The 25,932-nt window shown below is 36.5% G+C and overlaps 2 protein-coding genes and 1 long non-coding RNA gene across 3 annotated transcripts; all 3 read right to left on the bottom strand.

The window, feature by feature from the left end:
- Nucleotides 1–365: 365 nt before the first annotated feature.
- On the bottom strand, nucleotides 366–4,490 carry LOC113314139 (general transcription factor IIF subunit 1-like). Its single transcript, XM_026562906.1, has 3 exons — nucleotides 3,851–4,490; nucleotides 2,483–3,553; nucleotides 366–1,257 (listed from the first exon to the last, which is right to left on the bottom strand). The coding sequence occupies exons 2-3, from the start codon at nucleotides 2,754–2,756 to the stop codon at nucleotides 458–460; spliced, it is 1,074 nt and encodes a 357-aa protein (XP_026418691.1). The 5' UTR covers nucleotides 2,757–3,553; nucleotides 3,851–4,490; the 3' UTR covers nucleotides 366–457.
- An 18,425-nt stretch (nucleotides 4,491–22,915) lies between these two features.
- On the bottom strand, nucleotides 22,916–23,380 carry LOC113313995. Its single transcript, XR_003342202.1, has 3 exons — nucleotides 23,287–23,380; nucleotides 23,088–23,178; nucleotides 22,916–23,005 (listed from the first exon to the last, which is right to left on the bottom strand). It is a non-coding gene; the product is annotated as an uncharacterized LOC113313995 (long non-coding RNA).
- Nucleotides 23,381–23,524: 144 nt separating this feature from the next.
- Nucleotides 23,525–24,995, bottom strand: LOC113312363. The gene is made up of 5 exons (XM_026561121.1): nucleotides 24,720–24,995; nucleotides 24,053–24,627; nucleotides 23,866–23,962; nucleotides 23,729–23,780; nucleotides 23,525–23,550 (listed from the first exon to the last, which is right to left on the bottom strand). Exons 1-5 carry the CDS (start codon nucleotides 24,993–24,995, stop codon nucleotides 23,525–23,527), a joined length of 1,026 nt encoding a protein of 341 aa, XP_026416906.1.
- Between the last annotated feature and the right edge of the window lie 937 nt (nucleotides 24,996–25,932).

The following is a 25,932-nucleotide window of genomic DNA, read 5'->3' as shown; positions in this document are numbered from 1 at the left end:
AGAGAAGAGGAGGTGGAAGAGGGAGAGAAAACAAGGCATCCTACTTGAGTTGAGAGAACATCACCACTAGAGAGAGAGAGTACAACTTGTAACCAAGAAAGAAGAATAATAATACACATCCTTTCACCCCGTGGACGTAGGTAATCATACCGAACCACGTAAATCCTTGTATTTATATTGTTTATGTTTCTTCATGTTGTGTGGAATCACCCTATACTCCATCGGATGTAGTGTGTAGTTTCATGCCACTACATCCACATAAGAGCCTAAACTAAGATAGGATTCAGTTATACATTCATCAATGGAAGCAAATTCAGTATTTACATTCTACTGCCAAGTCTTTTAACATACATAATTTTAGGTACTAACCTGTGTTATTTTTATTCCAGAGTTCTTTTTTTTTTTTTTTTTTATATTCCAGAATTCTTCTCATCATTGCTAGAACTTGACAAGAATCCTACTCATTGTCCGTTGTATCAGCACTTTTACTACCTCCGCTGTCAGAATCAGTTTCTTCTGCCACTTCCGCTCCCTCATTTGCAGTAGTTAGGTTGCCTACCTTCTCTTGTGATGAAATACCCAGTTCCAAATTACTTAGAGATACAGTTTCATCTTTTGATGTTCCATCAGCCTGGATCTTGTTTTCTTCACTCATTCTTAGTGAAACAAGTCTTTGTGGTGAAGTGGTTACGAATTTGTTGACATTTTGACCCATACAACAGACAACAACATCCCCAACACTCACAGGAGAAATTTTGGATGTAGGCCTTCCCCTAAGCTCTTCAAGTTTCTTTGCCATATATTTACTAATTGGAGTTTTACCATCCTCATCACTATCACTAGTTACTGTCTCTGAAAGCCTCTTTCTTTTTAATGCTGATGAAGATAATGGGATATCAACCGCTTTGCATATGATACCATATTCCTCATTTTTCTGACCAGAAAAGGATTGTTTTGAGGTTGTCATACATTTTGTAGAATTTGAACATCCTTCAACTGTAATGTCAGTTGAAACATTCAGCTTTTGTCTGTCACAAGTATGCTTTTCCATCATTTCTGTATCGTCCTCATTTTTATTGATCTGAATATTACCTGCTGGTTTTAATCTATCTGGCTTAAGCAGAGCTACCTCTCTCTTTTCTAACTCAATATTTATCTCCTTATTTTCCAACTCCATGCTGAATAGTGAAGAAGCTTTCTCCTTGTCTCCATTCAAATTTACTAAAGGCTCTGATTGCTTTTCAGTAGACATAGAGCCTGCGAAAAAATTAGTAAACGAAGATAAAATATTAAAGGACTAATAAAATGCAAGCAACTTGTTGACAAGGGTCTTCGACTCATTGTATTCACTTTCTAGTATCCAGTAGAGGAAACAACATAGAAAGCTGAACCTTGCTTACACACAAAGTTACTGAACATAGTCCAATGGATACATTCTGTTACTTTGAAGATACAATGTTGAATTTTTAAGGGAAGAACTGGAAATATCTCCAACAGTTTTCTAATGAATTTTTGTGCAAACAGAATGTACAATAATTTACGGCTCTTGCAAAAGACTGCAGGTCCCTCCACAGGTAAATCAACTTTAAAAAGGAATACCATGTGGAGACACTAATCAACATATTCTACTAAAAGATAGAGTTCTGTTATATTAGTTAAAGTAGAATTACATGAGACAGAAACCCATCGTACAAGGACTATCAGATGCGACTGATGATTCGAAATAAATAAAAATTACAACAATGCATAAAGATAACTTCGACCCAGCTAATACTGTAAATTACTTGTTCCCCTATTCAAATGAACAATTCTGACAAAGAATACAGTGAAAGAGACAGAGGTTCAGCTAGTAGGCTAGTTAAATAAGCACCAAAGATGTAGAAAGTATCAAGTTGCAAAGTACGAAGTAAACGGCATTTGGGATATAGCTAGCACGCCTTAGATACACTTGCCACTTGAAGTATAGAACAGAAAATAAACAATCCAAGTGGTCAATGAAAAAGCTAGTTCGCAATTTCAATTTTGCAGACGAGGGACAGCCAATGGTCAACTAGACATAGCAGCATCTATATTGTCACATGAGGGGTAGTGGTTCTTAGATGGTCATAACGAGTCCTCTTCTATTTATATACAAGTTTAGTTAAACAAAAGGCTAAGTAAATTAGTGTTTGCATTCATATAAATTACTGTGAATCAATAGACAACAGCCAACGCACACGAACATATATGATCATGAAACCCACCAAGAAAGAACGAAATGTCTATACGACATTAATGACTGATAAGAGTGTCAATCATACAGCGAATTAATTGCCAGTGGATAGAGAAAGAACGGAAATGCTATACAACACTAATGACTGATAAGAGTGTCAATTTTCCAAATTAAGGTTCACATGAACACTAAGAATAACAAGCGGGTGAAGGTGAAAACTTATTAACAAAACTGATATATAGTATCTATAGAGAAGTACAGCATTCATACCTGAGACATGCTCATCTCTGTTTACACCAGGATGGGAACACATTTTGCTCTCTCTACTGAGCTGAACGCATTCTGCTGCTCCTTCATCATTTGTAAGTTTCTTATTACCTTCAACCAAAGTCTTAATTACCTCTTGCAAGCAAGAGATTCTTTCTTCTGCTTTCTTTTCTCTATAGCACAAAATCTTTCGATCTTCAGCTAGACTTGTAATCTGCTCTCTTAGTCCCTTCAATGTTGTCTTGTAGCCTTCGCGCTCATCCTGAAAAACACCCATAACCGATGCTAAGTCCTTCCACTTACTCTCATATCCAAGTCACTTTTCCTTCTCCTTAAGCTCCACAGATAAACTATGACACTTAACTTTATAATCGTCTAATTCTTTCAGATGCAAGGCTTTTTGACTCTCCAATTCCATAAATTTGGATATTAGAATTTTAGTGTCATCGTCCGCACTTCTTTTCTCATGCCTCAAATCTGTAATCTCCTTATTAAGCTTATCAATAGATTCAATACATATTCCGCCGTCGACACTTTTAGCTTTCCTATTATCTTTTTCTAAGCTCTCGACCCTTTCATACAGCTCAATGCATGTTCTCTTGTACTCATTCAGGTCATTTTCAAGCGAAACCCCTATTTCTTTATTCTCCTTGAACCTCACATACATCTCATTATACTTAGTTTTATAATCTTTTAATTTTTCCTCCGAATTAACTTGATTCTTCTGCCTTGATTCTGCTTGTGTCGCCAATTCCTTGCATCTTCTCTTGAACTCCTCTATCTGTTTGTTTAATTTGTCGCACGTTGCCTTGTACTTACTGAGCTCATCATTTTCAGTTGTGGAAACCCCATTTGTTAAGTCCTTCAACTTGCCCTCAACTATGTAAGCATCCAATGTCTTCTCCTGAAGTTGGACATATAACGCATCATACTTCATTTTATAATCATCCAATTGTTCTTTCTGAAACCCACATTCACTCTGTACCACAAAGAATTTCCTCTTCCAGAAATCAACTTCCTCTTCTACTTTTCTTTTCTCACACTTCAAGTACTCAACTACTCGATCCGTTATCTCTGCAAAAATAGTTGAAACAAGATACCAACAGATCAGTGACAGTACGAAATTTTTTTCAGAGCAAGGTCTTTTAGAGGAACCCTACAAACAAATCTCACGGATGGACTAATGGGTTCATCAGGACCAAGATATAAAACGTAGTGCAGAAAACTGAAAACCCTATTTTTGAAGTAGAAGATAAAAATTCAAGAAATCTTAAACCCTCTACAGCAGTACTAGCTACAAAAGTAACATTCTAAAACCCTTAAAAGAAAAAACAGTTTATGGACAATGGAGAGAAGCAGAGAGATACTTACAGAAGCCAGAAAGCTGAGAGACTGAAGAAGGTGAAGAAGCAGCAACAAGAATTACTTTCTCAATAAAATCTTCCTTTTTCTCGATAAAATAAACAACCATGATTTGTGGCGCCCGATTCATGTGCATCCAACATGGCATCCACACAATCATGGTTTCTATCTTTCCTCTATTTTTTTAGTTTTATGTTCTCCGAAGGTGAAGCGCCGAGCTGATTTCATCTGATTTTTATCAACGAAAATACCCATATCCATAGAATTTCACAGATGAGATAAAGACTGGGATGAATTTTTTCTTAAAAGAACAAAAACTAATTGTTCTCAAGAGTTCACTGTATTTTAATGGCTTAACATCTCAAATAACAATTAATAATAATAAAATTGTCCTGCTTGAACCCTTTTTTTTTTGCTTGAACCCTTACTTATCAAATGCAATACCCGTATCAAATATTAGTATCTCAAAGAATCAGTTACAAAATGCAGATTTAAGTTTTAATTAGATCAAACCCAGTTTTTTGTCACTCCGGGTTTACCGATAACTCTTAAACCCATCCATTATCAAAACCCACAATTTTTTCTTTTATTTGGTTTAAGCTTGATCCAGTATTCGAAGAAATAATCTTGATCATTTTTCTCTTACTTACTCATAAAACTTAATCATGTTGTTGGGTTTGTTTCATGGATTTTTTTATATTTTTTTTTAAAATCGACCATTAACCGAATTGTCTGATGATTTTTTCCTACTTTTTCCCATCAGTTCTTCCCGATATATGGTTGCATAGCAAATGGAGAAGAGATGACGGGAAAATTTAAGAAAAGAAACGTGTAAAATTGGAGTTGAATGCTCATGTGGATGCCACGTCATGTTGGGTGCATTGGGTGCACAGAATTCGGGTGCCACAAATCATTTTCGTAAAATAAAATAAAAGTAAAGTGGTTCTTTGGCGGTAGCTTACTAAATATCGCTGAAAGAGACGGCTATATAAAATAAAGCGAAGGGACATTTTTACTATTTTACTTTAGTGTTTCAACTATATTTACTTTACTGTTTCAACTTTTTTTAGGGCAGTTCTTATCGTAATGTACAAACGAAAATATTTGATCAGCCAGGTGGATTGGCAAACTCAGTTGGCGGCCTTATATTAGATGTGTGGATCGACATAAATCGTCGGCGTCCATACTTTACTCGCGCGACTTAATTACACCCGCCCAGTGCTCCTATTACTCATTAGTTTTACATAAAGTTAGATTATAATAATAATTTTGAAAAAGTTATATTGATAAAGTAGTGATGATAATAATATTATAATTTTTATAAAAGATAAACAATACATAAATTTATTATAATAATAATATTTAAAAGAGTCATACATATAATAATAATATGGTGTATGTCGTTGTTACTTCACCCGCCAGCAGGTTTACTTCGCCCGCGCGGTTCTGCATTAAGCACGCGTTTAGTCTACTGCCGCAGTGAACAAACTCTCAAATTTATTGGTTTGCTCGTATGTTTTTCATGTTTATTGAGTCCATAGTGGGAGCAAAATGAACAAATTACAACGTTGTTGCGTCCATAGGAACTGCTCCTAAGCAAGAAACTACGCCTCAGCCATAGTTGGCATTACAAAGGGAGTAGAGACATCTAATATGAAGTCATGAGTAGGTCTCCTAATATTAGATTTATCTACTGATAAATGATGCAAAATACAAGCCGGAGGCATAGTCCCCCAATCTAAAACAGAGTTTACAGACCTTACATATTTAGCTAAGATATCTGCAACTATGTTTCTTAATCTAGGAACAAAGGAAAAAACAAAAAGTTAATACAGAGATTTGTTGTTCTATGTGAAAAACCGGGGGTATAACAACCACACCGAATAATTCGTTCGGAAATCTGTATGGACTAAACTCCAATATAATTCCGAGAGCACCAACTTAAAAGTGAAACTCAATCAAGAAATATATCAAAGAGTTTTATCTCTTTCTCAGAGCCTGATTGATATGAGAAATAACTTGGATGGTACCAAAGACCAATGCGCAAGTGTCAATCAAGTTATATCCAACAAACAAGGTCGGATTTATCAACTGTGATTGAACTACGCATAACCTGTGATATTTCAATTATATAAACAAATATAATGCGGAAAAGAAATAACACAGACACCAAAAGTTTTGTTAACGAGGAAACTGAAAACGCAGAAAAACCCCGGGACCTAGTCCAGATTTGAACATCACACTGTATTAAGCCTTTACAGACTCTAGCATACTACAAGTTAACTTCGAACTGGAATGTAGTTGCGCCCTAACCAAGTCTCACACCGATTAAGGTACAGTCGCGTTCCTTACGCCTCTAGAACCACGCCGGATTTTATGCACTTGATTCCCTTAGTTGATCTCACCCAAAACTAAGAGTTACTACGACCCAAAGTCGAAGACTTATAAACAAATCTGTCTCCCACAGATATGCCTATCCTTTATTCTTTTTATTTCGTCTTTTGATAAAAAGATCAAGATGAACAGGAATCAACTAATAATCTGTTCTTATACTACCGAAGAGCAGCCTAGAAATATTAGTCACCTCACAATAACCTAACTGATTAACAGAAGAAGTTATTGCGGAATCACAAGAGTCTGAGACGAAGAACTGTTGTGATTACTTTATCTTATCTATCGGAGATAAATCTCGAGTAAATCTTAGAGAAGATCAAACTCAATACGATAAAACAAGTAAGATCAGAATACGCAACCACAGAGAAAATAGTTGGATCTGGCTTCACGATTCCAAATGAAGTCTTCAAGTCGTTAACCTAATAATGGTTTTGGAAAACCTAGGTTAAAGGAAAATCGACTCTAGTTTGCAACTAGGGCACACGGAAGTGTTGGGATTAGGTTTTCCAGTTGCTAGAGTTCTCCCTTATATAGCCTTTCAAATCAGGGTTGCTTACAATCAAAGCTAAGATAGCTTAGTAACAAAGCATTCAATATTAACCGTTAGATGAACTCCTGATTTAAGATTCAAGCTAAGTCTGCTTAGAAATTAAGCAATCAATCTCCATCGTTAGATGGTATTATCTTGATACACACATATGAAATGTACCTATATTTATATATGGATGAACCGTACCCAAACGTGTATACTCGGTTGGCTCAATAATAGTTAACTGAAGTTAGCCATATTAACACTTATAACTTGGCCATATTCATCTAACACTTCTAGATCAAATATGATGATTAATCAATCATGGTAGATAATCAAATGAATCTAAATGTGTTTCAAGAGAATTGTTCAGATGTTCATCATCTTATAGGAATATGTATATGAACCATTTGAAGCAAAATCAGTTTGGTTCGTAATTGTACAAAGTACTTATACAAGAACCAATTCATGAACATAATACCACGGTTTGTAAAACTAGTTCACATACCTGAATACATTAAAGTTCCAGGGACTTCAGTTCGCAAACGAATCTGAGTTCATGATTATGAAAATCACAGTTTGCCGATTTTAGAACATAACCCCTCTGTTCGCAAATTGAGTACGCCAACAAGAGTTCTGGACTTTGGCTTTGTCCAGCTGTTTGCAAACAGCATACGCGAACAGGAGTTCCGGACTTGGCCTTGTCTAGTCTGTTCGCAAACAAGGTATACGAACACAAGTTCCGGACCTTTTCACAGGTGAACCAGTTTGAAAACAAAGTTTGCGAACAATAGTTCCGGACCTGAACTAGACTTACACAGTTAGTATACAAAGTATACAACTTGTATTATATCCAGACATGGTAGTTCTAAAACTCTCATTTAATCATTGAAACATCCTTGGAAGACAACAATGGTAATCTCACATATACCACTAGCTTCGAGTAATTTTCAAGTGATTAATCGATAAATACGAAACTTCCCAAGTCGACATCAAATGATTGTCTCACACGAATCATATAAGATGTTTCAAGGTAATTTTCACATGATCATCTTTTGACTTAATATTTAGTTTCCAACAAATAAATTATCTCCAAATAAACTCGTCAAGAATACGATGAACTTAGATAAAGCTAAAATCTTCCAACACATATTTCGAGAAATAAATAAGCGAGATAAACTCGGCTCGGAATATCAAATGTGTATAATGTAAAATCCTATATAGCTATACGACTTAGTCTCATCAGAAAATAGAATAGAATAGACTTTTGAGTAACATATAAGTTTTAGTCTCCACATACCTTTTGTTGATGAAGTTCCTCCAAGCTCTTTTGTAGATCTTCTTCTTCAATTGGTGAACACTGTGAAGTCTAAAGCTCAACTACACACTTCTATCATAATCCGAGACATAGCTATAAGTAGACTAGAAATCAAGTATATAGTTTGGATCACCGAAACTTGACAAACAAGCTTGAGATAGCAACGCTTGCGAGTTCGACCGAGCAGTGCTCTAACATTATGTGCTTCATCTAGACAGGCTTTTGGCACGCCAAGAAATGTCAACATTCTTTCCATGAAAGTAATTGAAAATACTTCCACAGTCTCCTTCAATACAAAAGTTCTGAAACTTCTTCTCCTTGCCCAAATTGTTGCTTGCAGTACTCCTATAGCTTCTGCTTCTTGAGGATATGTGCTGGTTGACTGACCTGCTCTTCCCCCCTTAAAGATTCATGTATCATTTCTCAAAATTAAGGCATAACTGGAAGGTATATTTTCAGAAATCCAAGTCGCATCTACATTGATTTTAGAGTATCTTTTTGTGGTGTTATCCAAACAGGAGGTATTGTGTTGTTACGAACCTTTTTAAACTTGTTAGAACTACAACTTTTTTAGACCAGAAAGAAACATGCCCCTGAATTTTAAGGACAGATTAGTTGCAGGTTTAAATTTATTTTCAAAAGCTTCGTTGCATCTTTCTTTCCAAATAAACCACATCTTAGTAAGCATCAGTTCTATACAAATATCTTTTTTAGGGCTATGTAACCAATCTTTACAAAGATCAAGAATTTTTCTGGAGGTATCTAAGTTTAGGGAGATTAGGTTAGGTGCAATGTTCCAAACTTCCTTAGCATAAGGATAATGAAATAAAAGATGCTCACTTGTTTCTATTTCTACTCCACACATGGTACAATGAGGATCATTGTCCTTAACTTTGCCATACAGTTTAGCATTAGTGGACAGAGCATTTTGTAAATATTTCCAAAAAAACAGTTTAATTCTTTGAGATGTGTTCAAATGCCACATAGATTTCCAAAAGGATTCAGGTAAAGAAAGGCTAACAATGTCAGTTCCTGATTCATTCAGTTTTTCACAAAGAGATTTAATTGTATATTCCCCTGATCTACTTAAGGTCCATCTAAGATGATGTTTTTAGGGTTTGGTCCTTGTTTTTGAAAAGGAAAATATTACAAATCTTATGAGCAATGTCAGCAGGAAAGATATAATTAACTACAGCTAGATTCCAAAAGCAAGTAACAGGATTTATTAAGTCAGTAATTAAATAAAATTGGTTGTTATTAGAAATATTGAGATTGGATAGAGTGCCATTTAACCCTGGTACCCAATTATCAATCCAGATACTTATATCTTGTTCATTCCCTACTTCCCAAATATTGTATTTCTGAATAAGAGTTATCCCATGACTAATACAATTCCAAGTCCAAGAGAAGCTTGCTGAGGGTTTGGCTCTAAGAGGAGATTTATATCTAAAGTATTTGGAGCCCATAGTTTTTGCCCATAGAGAATATGGCTCTTTAACTAGTCTCCAATCTACCTTTGGTATTATTGCAAGATTAAACCTACGACCGTCTCTAAAACCTAGTCCTCCTTTCTGTATTTTTTACACAGGTTTGGACAGGCTTTGGGGAAATATCCTTCTCCTCCGGAATCTTTCCCCCCCCCCCCCCCCCCAAAATCTCTTTGGATAACATTCATTTTTTTTGTTAACTGTTTTGGCAGTATAAAACACCCCATTTGGTAAGATGGAATACTGGACAAAACAACCCTATTTAAAACTGATCTACTAGGTTGTGAAAGAACTAAGACTTTCCAACCTTTCGATTTAGATTCCATTCTTTCAAGGACTGGAGATCTTTCCATAAAGAGGGGAGCTCCTAGATAAGGGTCTCCAAGGTTTATATGTTTAATTTTCAAAAGTTTGGACATCATTCTCTGATGTTTGGGTTCCACCCTTTTACTAAAGAAAACACCAGATTTTTCAAAATTTATGAGCTGACCTGAGGCTTTACTAAAAATTGTTATAGTTTCTAGTAAATTCCTAAATTCCACCAGATCAACTTTAATAAATAGTAGAGAGACGTCTGCGAAGAAAAGATGAGAAATTGGTTCACTTTTCTGAGTTATATTAACCCCATGTAACACTTTTTGGGTTTCCTGGGAAAGGAGAAGTCAGGAAAATATCTCTGTAGATGGGGCAAAACGATTTGCTGGTTTTTTAGGGAAGTGAAGAGACGATTGTGCGGACGGGGACTCCTCGACGGGGTAAACTTCTTAAACCTGCTTCTAACAGATGCACTGCATGGGAGTGCTTTGAGTTCAAGAAATCAATTTGTAGGACTCCGGTCTAAACCAAGACAATGGTCGTTCCAGAGTCAATTCGGTCACAAAGAGGGAAGAGGGTTGATCTGTAGGAGGGAAGATGAGAAGTGTGTGGATCAATGATGATCAAGGATTGTGGATGTGTTTAAGGTTTCTGCAAGTTTTCTGCGAACTGTTGAGTTCGAATAAGTTCTGGTTGATTGATTGAATTCTTGAGAGTGGTTGCTCGGATGAGAATTTTTCTGTTTTTCCATCATGGATTCAGAGACTTTTTTTTATTGACAGAATACTAGACACGTTGATCTCCAGTAAGTGTGACGGTTTCTCGAGTGAAAGAGTGGGAAAGTGGGAAATCGTGGTTAAACCAGTTCCAGGTCGTGCTGAGACTTGGTTGATTGTCCACCCACTACTTTGTTAACTCCCTCAACTGCTTGCATGACTTACTCACATTTCTCATCGTGGATGAACACACGTGTCGTAGGCCGCCAGACCAAAATCCTAATTAATATCTCCCCATGTGACATGATTGATGTCTCGTGATTGTGGAGTCTGCAAGGAAGGCATGTATTTAATTAGTCAGTTGTTGACTTGATTAGACAATGAGTCTAAGTTTTGTTGAGTTGAGGATGATTGGTGAATGCTCTATGATACATGGATTGAACATGTATGCTGGGATATATGTATAGTTCTCGAATGCATGTTGATAATTGAATCAACATGATGAATATTGATAGCCTGAGCAAACATTGCTCGTCCAAGCGAATATTGCTCGCTTGAGCGAATATTGCTCGATTAATGAAGTATCAAACGTTGATAATTGAATAATATTACTAATCTTATCTGAGCAAATATTGCTCATTTAATGGATTATTGAATATTGATAGTCTGAGCAAATATTGCTCGTTTGAACAATTATTGGTAGCATGACCAAATAAAATAAATTATTAATTTAAAATATTGGCAGCTGGACCGAATATTATATAATTAATAAAGATGTTGATTGTTGGATCAACATAAAATTATTAGTGCTTAAATTTGCTCAGAATTATGATTTGCAGAGCATTCAGTTCAAAACCCTAATTTTGATCGATGGTTGATCAATTGATGATTTACTAAAAATAAATCACGAAGTGGGAGAGGGACCGGCTACATGGGATGATGGCTAACCATGTAACGCCCAGGTGCTCGAGTGAGCATGCACCAAAGTCCTTTGTAGACCAATTGGTGAATGGATGATTAAATGCTGATTTAATCATTTATTGAGTGCTCGTATGAGTATTAGGCAATAAAACATAATTTTGTAGAGATGAGGGACCGACCAAGGGATATGAAACCGACCCTTGGTAGTCGTGGGACCAGCTGGTAGTCGATCGAACAAGTTCCAAGTTGGTTGATAAATGCATATTTCACATATATTTGGTGCCAATTCCATGCTAGTAATTGTTGATCTTCTTGCAAATTATTGTGTATTACGCTTGTTTTCTTTTATTTGTGTTTTATTAGATGAATCATCCAAAAGAAGTGCAAATAGCTAGAAAAGTGAAGTCACAAGTGAAGAAGGGTCAAAGACTCAGTGGAACTCGTTCAAATGGGGGATTTCTAATCATCATTTTGTAGAGGAAGAGAATACGAAGCCAACAACGAAAGAACGAAGTCATTTTGAGTTCGTATGAAGAAGTTATGAGCAAAACAAGAACTTGGAAGACTAAAAGGGCAAATTGGTCATTTTACAGGGAAAGTGCTATTGGCACCTCGCTGTACGTTAAGGGTAGTCATTCTGTTAAGGGGCAGCCAAGTTCAAAGGAACTGCTAAAAGCAGTTCGGTGTTTTACAAAGGGGAAGGAATGAATTCAACATCTGTTGAAGGCACTCGCGCTTATTACTCAGGGCAACCATTGTCTTCTCCAAAGAAGAACTGAAAGTTCAGGAAATCAAGTTTACGTTCTTCATGCATCAGTCATGGCTTGGCGTTAGTTCAGGGTTGTTGCCAACCATGGGCTCGTGGGAGTTTGCCAAGGAATGAAGTGAGGAGATGATCAATGGAGTTGGGCTTTTGGCAGAACAGAGACTGTCGAGATGGATTGAGCAGTGATGATGATCGATGTTGTTGATGAAGAGAAGTCGCTGTAACGGAGTTTGATGGCAGCGATGGTGTTATGGGACAGTGATGGAATTTTCAGATGTCATTGGTGATCGATTGCTGATCACGGTAGATGCAGTGATCATGATGGAGTTTGCTGTTATGATCGGTGATTGATCGGGGTTGCTTTTGGAGGTCGATGGAGCTGATGCCATCGGCAGTAATGAAAATGCTGGTTCATGAAGAGAAGATGGATTAGTCGGGGGTTAATGAACGATATGGAGTTGTGGTTCTTTCACGGCTGGAAAGGGTTTGCTGCCGGCTAAGCCATGGGTCAAGTGGATGTGCAGCTCGAGTTAAAATGAAAGAAAACAACACGACTCTAAAACTTGGCCGAGAATTCAGTTGGGATAAAGCTTGGGAAGAGGTTGAGCAGAACTGATACAGAGTTATCTGTTCGAGATTTTGTCTCACGCGTAGAAGGTAAAGAATGGAGATCTGTTACATTAACGTACTGCAAGTTAAATGTGCAACCAATCATAAAACAATGCATACTTGTCTATTTGGGGCCCAGCGAACTCCAACCAATCACTAGACGGGTTTATTCTGTTAGAATGGTCCCTGTAACAGGGAATTAGCAGCACATGTTTTCTAAAGCTTCTGAAACTCTATTAGCCGACTATGGATCCTTATCTAACGAGGAATTCACGGGAATTGGGTCGGTAGAAAATCCTGTATAAGGCTGAGTACCCGCACCTTTCAAGACAACTTGGTAGAGAGAGAAATACAGAAAAATAGTGAGGAGAGAAAGGTTCTTTATTTTATATTTTAGAACCCTCGTATGGAAACCAAGTTATTTTCTTCTTCTTATTTCATACTCCCTCCGTTGCACAAAGACAATCCGCTTTGACTTTCTCAAAATATTAAAGAGACCATACTATTTTACTTGACTATCCTTAATTATTACCTATTTTAAATACAAAATATAAAAGGGAAATTTATAAGATATTGAATTTAAGAAGTATAAACTTTATAAGGAATCTAATTTTTAGAGTTAAATGTATATTTCCTTAAAAGGAATGAAGGATATAATTGTTTCCTCAATTATACTAATTTCTTTAATATTTTAGATTGGGTCACGTTAAAAATGGATTTATGAATATAAAGAATTCAAGGGTATATTAGAGAGTTCATTGAAAAAGTATGACTATAAACAGAAGCTGGACACAATTTTGAAACTTACGAAAAAGGAATAGAGGACGGTCTTTCAGAAACAGAGGGATTATATTTTATTTTCTTCTTATTTCATATATTTTCATGGGTTTTAGTAAATCCATGTGTAGCTAATTTTACTGATTAAGGATGATTTCAAAGTCCTGCATAATGGAATTCTAATTCTTTTTACAAGTTTATTTTAAGTTGATTTTTCTTGTCGATTATCTCTATTGATTTTAGTGTCACTATTGGGTTATTCAATTGGTCATTTGAATTAACCTGGTAGTATTTCTTCTATTAGTATTGGGATTGGTGATACGTGTAATAGTCACTCAATTTCATACACAAGTAGTACATTGCAAAAGCTGACAGAGGGATTCTGTTAAGCAATTGTGTATAGAGATGAAACTATTAAGCAGACCGAGCTTATGCGTCTGATGCTAGGGTCAACCTAATTCACAAAACATAATGCATTCGATGGGTTACAGCTTGAGAGCTTATTCATGGTGGCTCAGATGGATAGAATCTGGTAGTCAAGCGCTTTCGTATCCAGTGACAACAGAAATTCTGGGGATAACAAATCTTATTGCTATTCTACGGTTGGTGATAATAGAAAATTAACAAGGAATAAACGAGTATTTTATGTTCAGTGGCGGTGAATGATTCCTTAATCATCTTTGCTTTCTTTGTTATTCTTTTTATTTTACTTTAATCAAACAATCCTCCCTTTTTGTGTTTTTTCTTTTATTACAATTTTGTTGATCAAATAACCTATCAATTACACAGCTCTCTGTGGGAACGATCCTTACTACCGTTATATTACCAGTTAATTAGTGGGAAATATCTTGATTAATTTTTTGTGGTTACGACACGCATCAAATTTTGGCGCCGCTACCGGGGAGCGGTTGCTAGTTGATTTGTTATTTTTTTAGCTTGTTTTTGTTTTTGTTCTTAGATTTTTTTTTCTCTTTTTTGTGAGTCGTCATGTTTCCTTACGGAAATAACATGTACGGAGCACAAGATCAGACATATAATAGTGGTTATCAGTATGGTTTTCAATCTCATTCTTATGAAAACTACCAACCATCCTATGGGTATAATCAACACCAATCTTTTGGCTATGATCAACATCCCATGGAACCTTACGGGTATTCTCATACAAGTCAACAACCTTATGACGGGCATATAAGTGAACAATCACAAGGATGGGAGGATAGTTATGCTTCTAATCCTATTTTTTCAAATGTTGCAGAACAAATGTGTACCATAATGGAAGATATTCACATACAAATGGAAAAATATTACCATGGGTTAGAGCAACATCAACAAAGTGTTGATCAATCACTCCAAGAACTTCAAGAGGGCATTAACAACTTAATAAGAGAAATGGATCAGATTAAGGAAGAAAATGAGAAAGATGAGCAACCTTTGGAAATTTCATATAATAGTGATGAAGTTATTCCAGCTTTGGATCATTATAAAGATCACTCACCTATTCAAAAGAAGGAGCCTTGGAATGACCAAATCATTTTTATGAACGGTGTAACATACTCAAATGCATATCAATGTTATGAAGATTATCCGGATTACAATGTTTTTAGGACGGTTGATTTGCAAGAAGTAAACCCAATTATTCCTTCGTCGGAGACTCATACGGAATACCCTAGGGTTTGCACCAATGAACTAGACTTTTTAGGGGAAGATTCTGATTCCGATGACGAGATTGAGAAAGAAACCAAATTGATTGAAGTCTTGGAAGACCCAGTTGAACTTGCCAAGGATTATAATGATGCTGAGATTTCGATTGAAGCAAAAATTAAGAGTTCGATAGAGGACCACGACATACTTGAGGTAAATAATTCACAAGAGATAAAAGATGAGGATCTCGAACAAGGTTTGTCTAATCCTTTACATAATTCTATATCTATTGATCCTTCCCATCCAGTTGAAGTAGCTTTTCAAAGAGTTATTAACCCAACTTTTAGGAAAATACCTCACTTAGGATTGGAGTTGTGTGCTTCTAAAGTTTTAACGGATTATTTTTCTTCTAAGTATCCATCACTTGATGTGTTTGATTCTAGTATTATGCAGGTTCAAGCTGAGGAACTTTTTGAAGTTCCCGAATTTTATGTTCTTTATCCACTTTCGAGTGTAGAGAGGACTAAGTGTGGGGGGAACTTCAAGAAAGTGATAGCTTTAATATTTTTATCTTGTGCTAACGTTTTTATGAAGCTGTTATTAGAATTGCAGATTGTTTTCTGGGCAGACTACCAGATTTTCAGATTGTTAGTTTATGGACGATAACAAGAAGGTCAGGCTGAGGACGTTAAACCAAGCGCTGCATGGGAGGAAACCCATAGGATTTGTATTTTCTATCCTTTTTGTTTTTATTTTTCTTGTTTTGCATATCATATTAAGATTTCCCACCTTGACTTCACTTAGGACGAGTCAATTACATTGAGGACAATGTAGAGTTTAAGTGTGGGGGAGTCTTTCGCATATAGAGTTTTTAACCTTTTTGAGTCAAAATTTTCAAATTTTTTGTATATATTTGAATAAAACCTCTAACTTGTAGAGATTTTAGAGTCACTAGCATACTTCTAGGTATGCTTACATAGAGAATTCTGACCGACATAACTGAACTTGGAAGTGTTAGAGAACTACGTTCGGATTTCTTGCTTGTTAGAGTGTTAAATAATGGATTTAATCATGTCGGTGATGCAAATTAGGAGCAGGGAGAAATGCATTATTAGAGTTGCTGATCAATCATTAGTGGAGACTACCTATTTTCAAATCAACAGAGGCACCAGACCAAATTTCTTTGTAGCTGACTAAAGAGCTTTCTTTTGAGTGTGTGTCATCGTACGTTAATTCCGGGTAGAATGGTGAGCTACCCAACTTCACACCAATAGAAGCACTACTCTTTGATCTCTTGAGTGCTAATTTTGTCAATCATGAGAGTGACGTCTATAGATGAAAACCACCTTCTTGTAGTTTGATTTGCAGTTAGCACCATTCTCTATCTCTCTCGCCAACAACAGGTCCACAGAAACACCATCATCATCAACAAGTGGAGCGACATCGAAATCTACAAGGAAATTTGAAGACGTTTAAGGTTTACAAGCAACAGTACCAAGGAATAGCAAATTTCATATTCAAGTAAGCAACAAATAGTGAGCGGATTTTATATACATGTTGAAGACTTACATACAAGGAGCGAAATTATATATCTAAGTATGAAGACTTATTTACAAGAGAGAAAAAAATCAAAAGATGAGAGTTATTGAAGTTTATGATACGAAGACAATACAACTTGTGAAGATTCAAGTGGTAAAGTACTTCTTTCATGGCCATGTTAATATTTTATTTTTATTATTTTAGCTGCAATCGTTTTGGTTTATGGAAAAAAAAAGACAAAAGAAAAAAATATAAAAAAAAAAAAGAAAAAAGAGAGAAAATACCAAAAGATTTGCATTTAGGTTGTTATTTGTCAATAAGGCCCTGAGGAAGATAAATATAAAAAGAAGTTTCAAGAAACAAGAAAATTGAGGAAAAGAGTTACAAATTATCAAAGTTCTAAGAAGTTCAAGAGCTTATCATCAACAGTTGAAGACCGAATACCAATAAGATGAAGAAGACGAGCTGAAGACTACGTTTCTATTGGTGCTGTGAGAGTAGTGTTATCATCATCGCAATCGGATGTGAAGGTGGTAAGTACTCTCATCCTCAATAATAATGGTTGATTTCCTTTCTTAGAGATCATCAGAAAAATGTATTTGTTTTCCACGATTTTGTGGAGTCTCCATAAATTATTCGGAAGGTTTCCTTCCCACCATTCAACGTGTGTAGGATTTCTCTCTTCATTCCTACCTGCACACATGTGAGACCCATAAAAAAAGTCGTCTTTTTGGGTGCAATTATCATAAAATCCTTTTAAGTGAGTCATGAAGTCGAGGCGAAATGCTTATTGATCGCTCTCAAACACCCGTTCTCTCATTATGGTGTGGTTATTTCTCACTCAACATTTAAGAATGAGAATATGTTCTTTGGTATTTCTAACTTCTTATTACTAGCATGCAGAAACTCTATGTCCTCATAGCTCTTTGGATGCTTGGGAAGCTGGAACGCTTTGAAGTTGGAGCAAGTTTTGTGGGTATATCTCTGGTAAACCCTCATGAGACTATAACTCGTCCACTAGGGACACCTAGGGATTTAAAGGCTTGTTGCACATGCTAAGTACAAACGTATCCTCAACGACCGACATGGAGTTGTTGCGTTTTAGATAGTTTGCTCGAGGACTAGCAAAAGCCAAGTTTGGGGGAATTTGATAAGTGCATATTTCACATATATTTTGTGCCAATTCTATGCTAGTAATTGTTGATCTTCTTGCAAATTATTGTATATTACGCTTGTTTTCTTTTATTTGTGTTTTATTAGATGAATCATCCAAAAGAAGTGCAAATAGCTAGAAAAGTGAAGTCACAAGTGAAGAAGTGTCAAAGACCCAGTGGAACTCGTTCAAATGGAGGATTTCTAGTCATCATTTTGTAGAGGAAGAGAAGACGAAGCCAACATCGAAAGAACGAAGTCATTTTGAGTTCGTATGAAGAAGTTATGAGCAAAACAAGAACTTGGAAGACTAAAAGGGCAAAATGGTGATTTTACAGGGAAAGTGCTATTGGCACCCTCCCTGTACGTTAAGGGGTAGTCATTCTGTTAAGGGGCAGCCAAGTTCAAAGGAACTGCTAAAAGCAGTTCGGTGTTTTACAAAGGGGGAGGAATGAATTCAACATCTGTTGAAGGCACTCGCGCTTATTACTCAGGGCAACCATTGTCTTCCCCAAAGAACAACTGAAAGTTCAGGAAATCAAGTTTACGTTCTTCATGCATCAGTCATGGCTTGGCGTTAGTTCAGGGTTGTTGCCAACCATGGGCTCGTGGGAGTTTGCCAAGGAATGAAGTGAGGAGATGATCAATGGAGTTGGGCTTTTGGCAGAACAGAGACTATCGAGATGGGTTGAGCAGTGATGATGATCGATGCTGTTGATGAAGAGAAGTCGCTGTAACGGAGTTTGATGGCAGCGATGGTGTTATGGGACAGTGATGGAATTTTCAGATGTCATTGGTGATCGATTGCTGCTGACGGTAGGTGCAGTGATCATGATGGAGTTTGCTGTGATGATCGGTGATTGATCGGGGTTGCTTTTGGAGGTCGATGGAGCTGCTGCCATCGGCAGTAATGAAAAGGCTGGTTCATTAAGAGAAGATGGATTAGTCGGGGGTTAATGAACGATATGGAGTTGTGGTTCTTTCACGGCTGGAAAGTGTTTGCTGCCGGCTAAGCCATGGGTCAAGTGGATGTGCAGCTCGAGTTAAAATAAAAAAAAAAAAACAACACGACTCTAAAACTTGGCCGAGAATTCAGTTGGGATAAAGCTTGGGAAGAGGTTGAGCAGAACTGATACAGAGTTATCTGTTCGAGATTTTGTCTCACGCGTAGAAGGTAAAGAACGGAGATCTGTTACATTAACGTACAACAAGTTAGATGCGCAACCAATCATAAAACAATGCATACTTGTCTATTTGGGGCCCAGCAAAGTCCAACCAATCACCAGACGGGTTTATTCTGTTAGAACGGTCCCTGTAACAGGGAATTAGCAGCACATGTTTTCTAAAGCTTCTGAAACTCTATTAGCCGACTATGGATCCTTATCTAACGAGGAATTCACGGGAATTGGGTCGGTAGAAAAGCCTATATAAGGCTGAGTACCCGCACCTTTCAAGACAACTTGGTAGAGAGAAAAATACAGAAAAATAGTGAGGAGAGAAAGGTTCTTTATTTCATATTTTAGGGTTTACTTCTCGGAGGAAAATCAAGTTATTTTTTTCTTTTTATTTCATATATTTTTCATGAGCTTTAGTAAATCCATGTGTAGCTAATTTTACTGATTAAGGATGATTTCAAAGTCCTGCATAATGGAATTCTAATTCTTTTTACAAATTTATTTTAAGTTGATTTATCTTGTCGATTATCTCTATTGATTTTAATGTCTAAGATTACTATTGGGTTATTCAATTGGCCATTTGAATTAACCTGGTAGTAATTCTTCTATTAGTGTTGGGATTGGTGATACATGTAATAGTCACTCAATTTCATACACAAGTAGTACATCGCAAAAGCTGACAGAGGGATTCTGTTAAGCAATTGTATATAGAGATGACACTATTAAGCAGACCGAGCTTATGCGTCTGATGTTAGGATCAACCTAATTCACAAAACATAATGCATTCGATGGGTTACACCTTGAGAGCTTATTCATGGTGGCTCAAATGGATAGAATCTGGTAGTCAAGCGCTTCTGTATCCAGTGACAACAGGAATTCCGGGAATAACAAAGCTTATTGCTATTCTACAGTTGGTGATAATAGAATTAATAAGGAGTAAACGAGTATTTTATGTTCAGTGGCGGCGAATGATTCCTTAATCATCTTTGCTTTCTTTGTTATTCTTTTTATTTTACTTTAATCAAACAATCCTCCTTTTTTGTGTTTTTTCTTTTATTACAATTTTGCTGATCAAATAACCTATCAATTACACATCTCTCTGTGGGAACGATCCTTACTACCATTATATTACCAGTTAATTAGTGGGACATATCTTGATTAATTTGTTGTGGTTACGACACGCATCATTGGTTGGAAAGAGTTTGAACCCAACATGAACTGTATAAGATTAATTAGGTCAAAATCATTAATAGGAGGTGGGACCGGCTTCTGCAAGCCTAAGGGACGACTTTGGTCATTCAATATGGCATGCCCGTGTCACCATATTGTATGTGTCTCAATTCTGAGAATTTTGGTATTTTCTAGTGTGTGTTTGAGCAATATTTTGGATTTTCAGTAGAGTTTGATCTTGACTGAAACTCTCAATTTTTCTCGAATGAGCAAGTAGAACTTTGCTCGTGGACCAATATTTTGAAAATATTAAAATAATAATATTTTAATATTTATCGTGAGAAGCCTAGTCGGTCATGTGACCATTTGAATTTTGGCCTTTTGATATTTTGAGGAATATTTGAGAAACATGGAAAAATCAGGGTTTTGCTCAAACGAAGGAGTTTCATTAGATGAAGGAAATAATAATAATAATAATAATAATAATAATAACAAGTTGGGAGCACAACTTGTTGCTCGACTCCCTGCCAAATCTTTGTAATTAACTCTTTTTTTCTTCAATATAGCCTTAGTGGCTTCTTTTATAATAATAATAATAACGGGCCCTAGCTCAGCTGGTCAACCCCGTTCTTCAAAGGTGATGCGTTCCAGGAGGTCCCAGGTTCGAGTCTTCGATGGCGTAACATTGCAGGAATTAACATGGAAGGTGTTGTTAGCTTGCCCCCCTTGTGCCACAATCTCGCCCCCCAGTCCGCCGTTTCGGCTCCCCTTGGCAAGGTTACCCATGAGGCCCGCTGGTAGGCTACCACAGCAACCTGTTCAATTAATGTAGTAGTATGTCGTTGGATCCTAGCTTGTTAGGCTTCCAACTAGTTTCATGTAATCATCGTTCTCCCATTAATGGAAAAAAAAATTATAATAATAATAATAATAACGCAAAATTGGTCAAAAAGACCAAAAGCAAGAATTTCTGGGTGAAATAAATTTCTAGGTTTAGATATTGTTTATATAGCCAAAAATCAGAAATATACTATTTAAATAACCAATTTGGTTATTTCACCCAGAATATTTTTTAGGGCTTTTTAATAAAGTAACCACCTTTTTGAACCATATTTAAGAAACTGGCCGTTTTTTTGAATCTTTATATAAACTGGCCGATATTGACATTTTTCATCCCGTTTTTTTCAAAAAACGGATTTAGGTAGTTAACTGGCTACGTGGCAGTTAACCTGCTAGGTAAAAGACGACTTAACCCTCGTCTGAGTTCGTAACCAAACCAGTATCGAGTCAACTCGGTGACTCATTGCAACGGTCGGATTTGTAACGGTTGGATTTGTAACGGTCAGATTCAGCTTCATTCATATAAATTAGGCCCTGCAGAGAAGAACCATAGTATTTGTCATACTCAACAGATCAAAAAAATAAAAATAAATAAGACATGAGCCAAAATGAAGTAAACTCTCCAGGCAGCAGTAGCAGCAGCAAGGTAAGATTAAGATTAAAACAACCCCTAATTTCATGTTCTATCTGTGCACAGGGAATTCATGATCCAAAGGTATGTCCTTGGATTTATTCCAGGTGCAAATATATACCATGTAATGGTATAAGGCAACTATTGTGTTCAAAAGCAAAAGAAACAAACGAAAAAATGTTTTTGAAGTGTTCAATTCCAACCTGTCAGTACTTTGAATGGTTTGACGATGCCATCGATCCTGTCAAATGCAAGATGGTGAAATTACCAGTAGAGAATGGTTGTTACGCTTGCGGAGAATCTGGTCATTGCTTCAAAAACTGCCCACTGCAAAATCAAACCTGCAACAAAGATCACTGCCAATCAAAAATGGAGATGAAATTTTGCAAGAATGAACACAACAAGAACATAGCATACCTCACTTGTGACGGTTTTAAATGGGTCTCAGATGAAGTCTTCATTGCTGCAAAAAACAGAATTATGCATTCAAGTTTACAACTTAATGCTATATGTAAGGAACTCAACAATCTGAAAATGTAACCTGCAAATGTACTAATAAACAACCATCCACTTTTGATTCAGCATTAATTCAAGTCTACAAAAGAAAAAATATTGTCTTCTTAAACACAAAAAATCAGAAAACGGATCTCAAATCATTTCTTCTTAGCCTTTCCATTTCCCCTTCCCTTTCCTTGTTTTATATTCTGAGATACAGATCCAATGCCAAAGAAGTTCTGATAAAGGTTATTTATTGTAGAGGGTGGAGTAGAAGATGGTGCTATAGATGGCAGACTCATAGGTGTTGTGGAAGCTGGAGTAGAAGATGGTGTTGCCAAAGGCTGACTGCCAGGCCCTGTAAAACATTCACCAACAAATGATGTCGTTCTCTTCTTCTTGTTTGACTTAGCTGCACCCCTAACTTCGGTAGTCTGACTTGGCTCTATGTTGCTGAAGGTGAAGCTTTGTGCATCACATTCAGTCCTTTGCCTCTTTGCAGTTGGATTAGATCCCACTTCACCACCAGCACATGTTCTTTTGTTGTGGTTAGTAACATTTCCACATTTCCCACACCTCCTTTTTGTCTTCTCAACAAGAGGTTCATCATAACTTCTTACCCTCTTGCTCTTGGGTCTTCCTGGTTTCCTACTGTGAGGAGGGTTCAAGATCTTCTTGTTCATGTTTGGCTGCAAGAACAAATGCACTTATATTAATGTAGTTGAGAATATAAATAGGGCATATAGTTACAAATTTAAGAAGAAAAAGTACCTGGACCCATTCACTTTTATCATCTAGTGGTGCAAAAGTTGGTGCATATGTGGCCTTATAGTTCTCCACTGAATAGTAATCACTGCAGTACCTGCTCAAGCAGAGTATGTAAAGGTTAGTGCTAGATACATTTAAGGCCTAGAAATTGCATAAATAAGTTCTGAGACAAGGTACAGATTTAAAAAAAGAGAAATCTTACTTTCTCCATTGTGGCCTTATGCGATGCAATGCACTCACTGTATGCATACAGGGGAACCCCCTCAACTGCCACTGCAAACAAGAGCAAGTCTTGGGAAGTATGTTCACTGTGAACACAGAATTCTTTGGACTAGTCACCATATATAACTCTCCAGCCACACAAGGGTCAACACCATAGTCAGTCACAAATTCCAACATTTTCTTAATCAATGTAACAGCAGTAGGAACCAAATTACCATCTACCCATGATGCAGATTCAGTCCTCCTATTGTACCATGTACCCATCACTAAGTTAGCATACATTATTCCTATCATTATAATTGGTTTATTTCTCATCTTGTTGATCATATTGTTAAAAGACTCTGAAAAATTGTTGTTCATATGTTCACAACAGTGAATAGGGTTAAAAAAGGCCCTGGACCATGTAGCAGGATCTTCTCTACTGAGATAAGCACCAGCTGCAGCACTCTGTTTCACAATATTGTCAAAATGTTCCTGCACAGCCAATCAAAAACTAGCTAACTTGACTGTCAAATAGTGCATAAAACCAATAACAAAGAACTGTTGTGAACTGTCAAACCTGAAAATGCTTTTCTTTGTATGCTTTTGCTGCATTCCATAAAGAACTGTATAATTCAAGACCCTTGTAATCCTTCTTGAAATTTTTGTATAAATGTCTGCATTTTAACACATTGCAATTAACATAAGGACTTTATCTGATCTGACAAACAAAAGAAACAAGAAACAAAGTTAGACAAGAAAGTTACCTCCAACAGTATCTGTGGTGATGGCCAGGGAACACTATACCAACAGCTTCCAATAAACCTTTTTGCCTATCTGAAATGAAAGCCACTTTCACTGGATGTGCTAATATTGCATCCTTCAAATGCTTCAAAAAAATGATCCAATTTTCCTTTGTTTCAGCTCTGCATACCATAATTCCTAACATTACTAACCCATTCTGTCCATCAAGTGCAGTTGCAGCCATCAATACTCCCCCATATTCCCCTGTTAGATGGCAGGCATCAAGCCCTATAACTCCCCTGCATGCTTTTCGCCAACCCCTCATTGCAGGTTCAAATGAGAGTGTCATGCTTTCAAAGGTGTTATTCACTGTGTCAAAAGTGAACTTAGCAACAGACCCATCATTGCATTTTGTAAACATCTTGCAGAATGCTGGTACTTCATTGTAACTTTCTTTATAGTTCCCATATAATGACTCTAAAACTAGATTACTAGCCTTCCATGCACACTGATATGGTATATTTACTCTCTTTTCAGCTAAAAAGTCTTCCTTGATTTTATAAGGGTCTGGAACAACTTTTTTAGGCTTATTCTTCATCTGATCAAGAACAAAAAATCCTTTACAAAATGAGGATCAGCAGATCTATTCCTATTTTGGGGATCCCCTTCACACTTATGTTCCAAATTCACTTTCCTAAGAACAAAAGTCTTCTCACCCTCTTTCTTGCTAGCATACACAAACCAAGGACAATCATGTTCTGTTTTAAACCTACACTCAGCCTTAATTCTAGAGGGAGCACTTCTATCCAAAATATATTGACACTTATTAAGAACACAATAACCCCTGAGATGTTTCTTAAATGCTTCCTTATTTGCAAATCTAATTTTTACCTCCATTTTGCTAGGATCTACTGGAGTAAAAACTTCTTCTTCAGGGAAAAGATCTACATCATGCTCACCCTTCATGTACTGGCCAAAATCATCATCAAAGTCATCCATGTAAGCAGGTCTTTCATCCACATCCTTACCTTCACATTCAAGATCAACATCAGTACCATATAATAAGTTACAAATTATAATAAATGAAATCAGTTATAAATGAAATATACCTTTTTCTTTGCCTTCTTTTTCTCCTTCTTCTTCTTCTTCTTCTTTCTCTTCTTGTTCTTCTTCATCTGACCCGTACTCAATGTCTTCATCACTGTCATATACTGGAGGAGCTTCTGGATTCTCAATTGAGTGACATTCATCTTCTTTGGTGTTTTCCAGCTGAATATTGTCCACATCTTCAACAAACTTAACTTCATTTGTAGCTTTTGACTGACTGCAACCACTGCTACTAGCCTGAGAATGTTTGGACATGGGCACATCCATGAAACTCAGCTTTCTTGATCCACCTTCAACTGATTTATCCACACTATTTAGCCTTGGGGATCTTCTAGGGGTGGTTCCCTTACTAACTGTCTTCTTCTTTGGTGTAGTCTTTGGAGTCCCAAACACTGTGTCTTTCATCCCCATCCACAAACATATACATCCATCCTCATTTACAAATGAATCCTCCCAAAAATTATCAAAATCATCATTATTTAACAATGGCAGTGGCAGACATTCTTCCTTAAACCAATATAAATTAAACTTCTCTTTAACATCCATAGACAAACCCTTATACACCATATACTTAAGTGTCATCAAGTCTGTTTCATCTCTATGGCAATCAGGAAATACCAAAGTCTCATTCTTTGGCTCCGCATATACACTGATATTCCTAAATTTGAACTGACTGCAACACAAATGAAACAAAATCAGATATAAACCTATGAAAACCCAATGAAAACCTAATTAAGCAATATTACTTAAAATCAAACACCCAATCACGAAAATTAAACCCCAATTAAACAATAAA

The sequence above is a fragment of the Papaver somniferum genome, chromosome 9 (genome assembly GCF_003573695.1).
Source record: "Papaver somniferum cultivar HN1 chromosome 9, ASM357369v1, whole genome shotgun sequence".
Lineage (NCBI taxonomy): Eukaryota > Viridiplantae > Streptophyta > Magnoliopsida > Ranunculales > Papaveraceae > Papaver > Papaver somniferum.
The sequence above is the reverse complement of the archived record's forward strand: the minus strand, read 5'-3'. Positions and strand labels throughout refer to the sequence as shown.

Bases quoted from the DNA above. Each gene is read 5' to 3' on its own strand.
- LOC113314139 (XM_026562906.1), bottom strand. From the start codon at position 2,756: ATGGGTGTTTTTCAGGATGAGCGCGAAGGCTACAAGACAACATTGAAG. The intron at 1,258-2,482 runs GTATGAATGCTG...ATTTTTTCGCAG, and splicing joins CAGAGATGAGCATGTCTCAG to GCTCTATGTCTACTGAAAAG.
- LOC113312363 (XM_026561121.1), bottom strand. From the start codon at position 24,995: ATGAAGGGTGAGCATGATGTAGATCTTTTCCCTGAAGAAGAAGTTTTT. The intron at 24,628-24,719 runs GTGAATTTGGAA...GTTCTTGATCAG, and splicing joins AGACTTTTGTTCTTAGGAAA to ATGAAGAATAAGCCTAAAAA. The intron at 23,551-23,728 runs GTAGAGAAGATC...ATGGTACAATAG, and splicing joins TGCAGCTGGTGCTTATCTCA to GAGGACTGAATCTGCATCAT.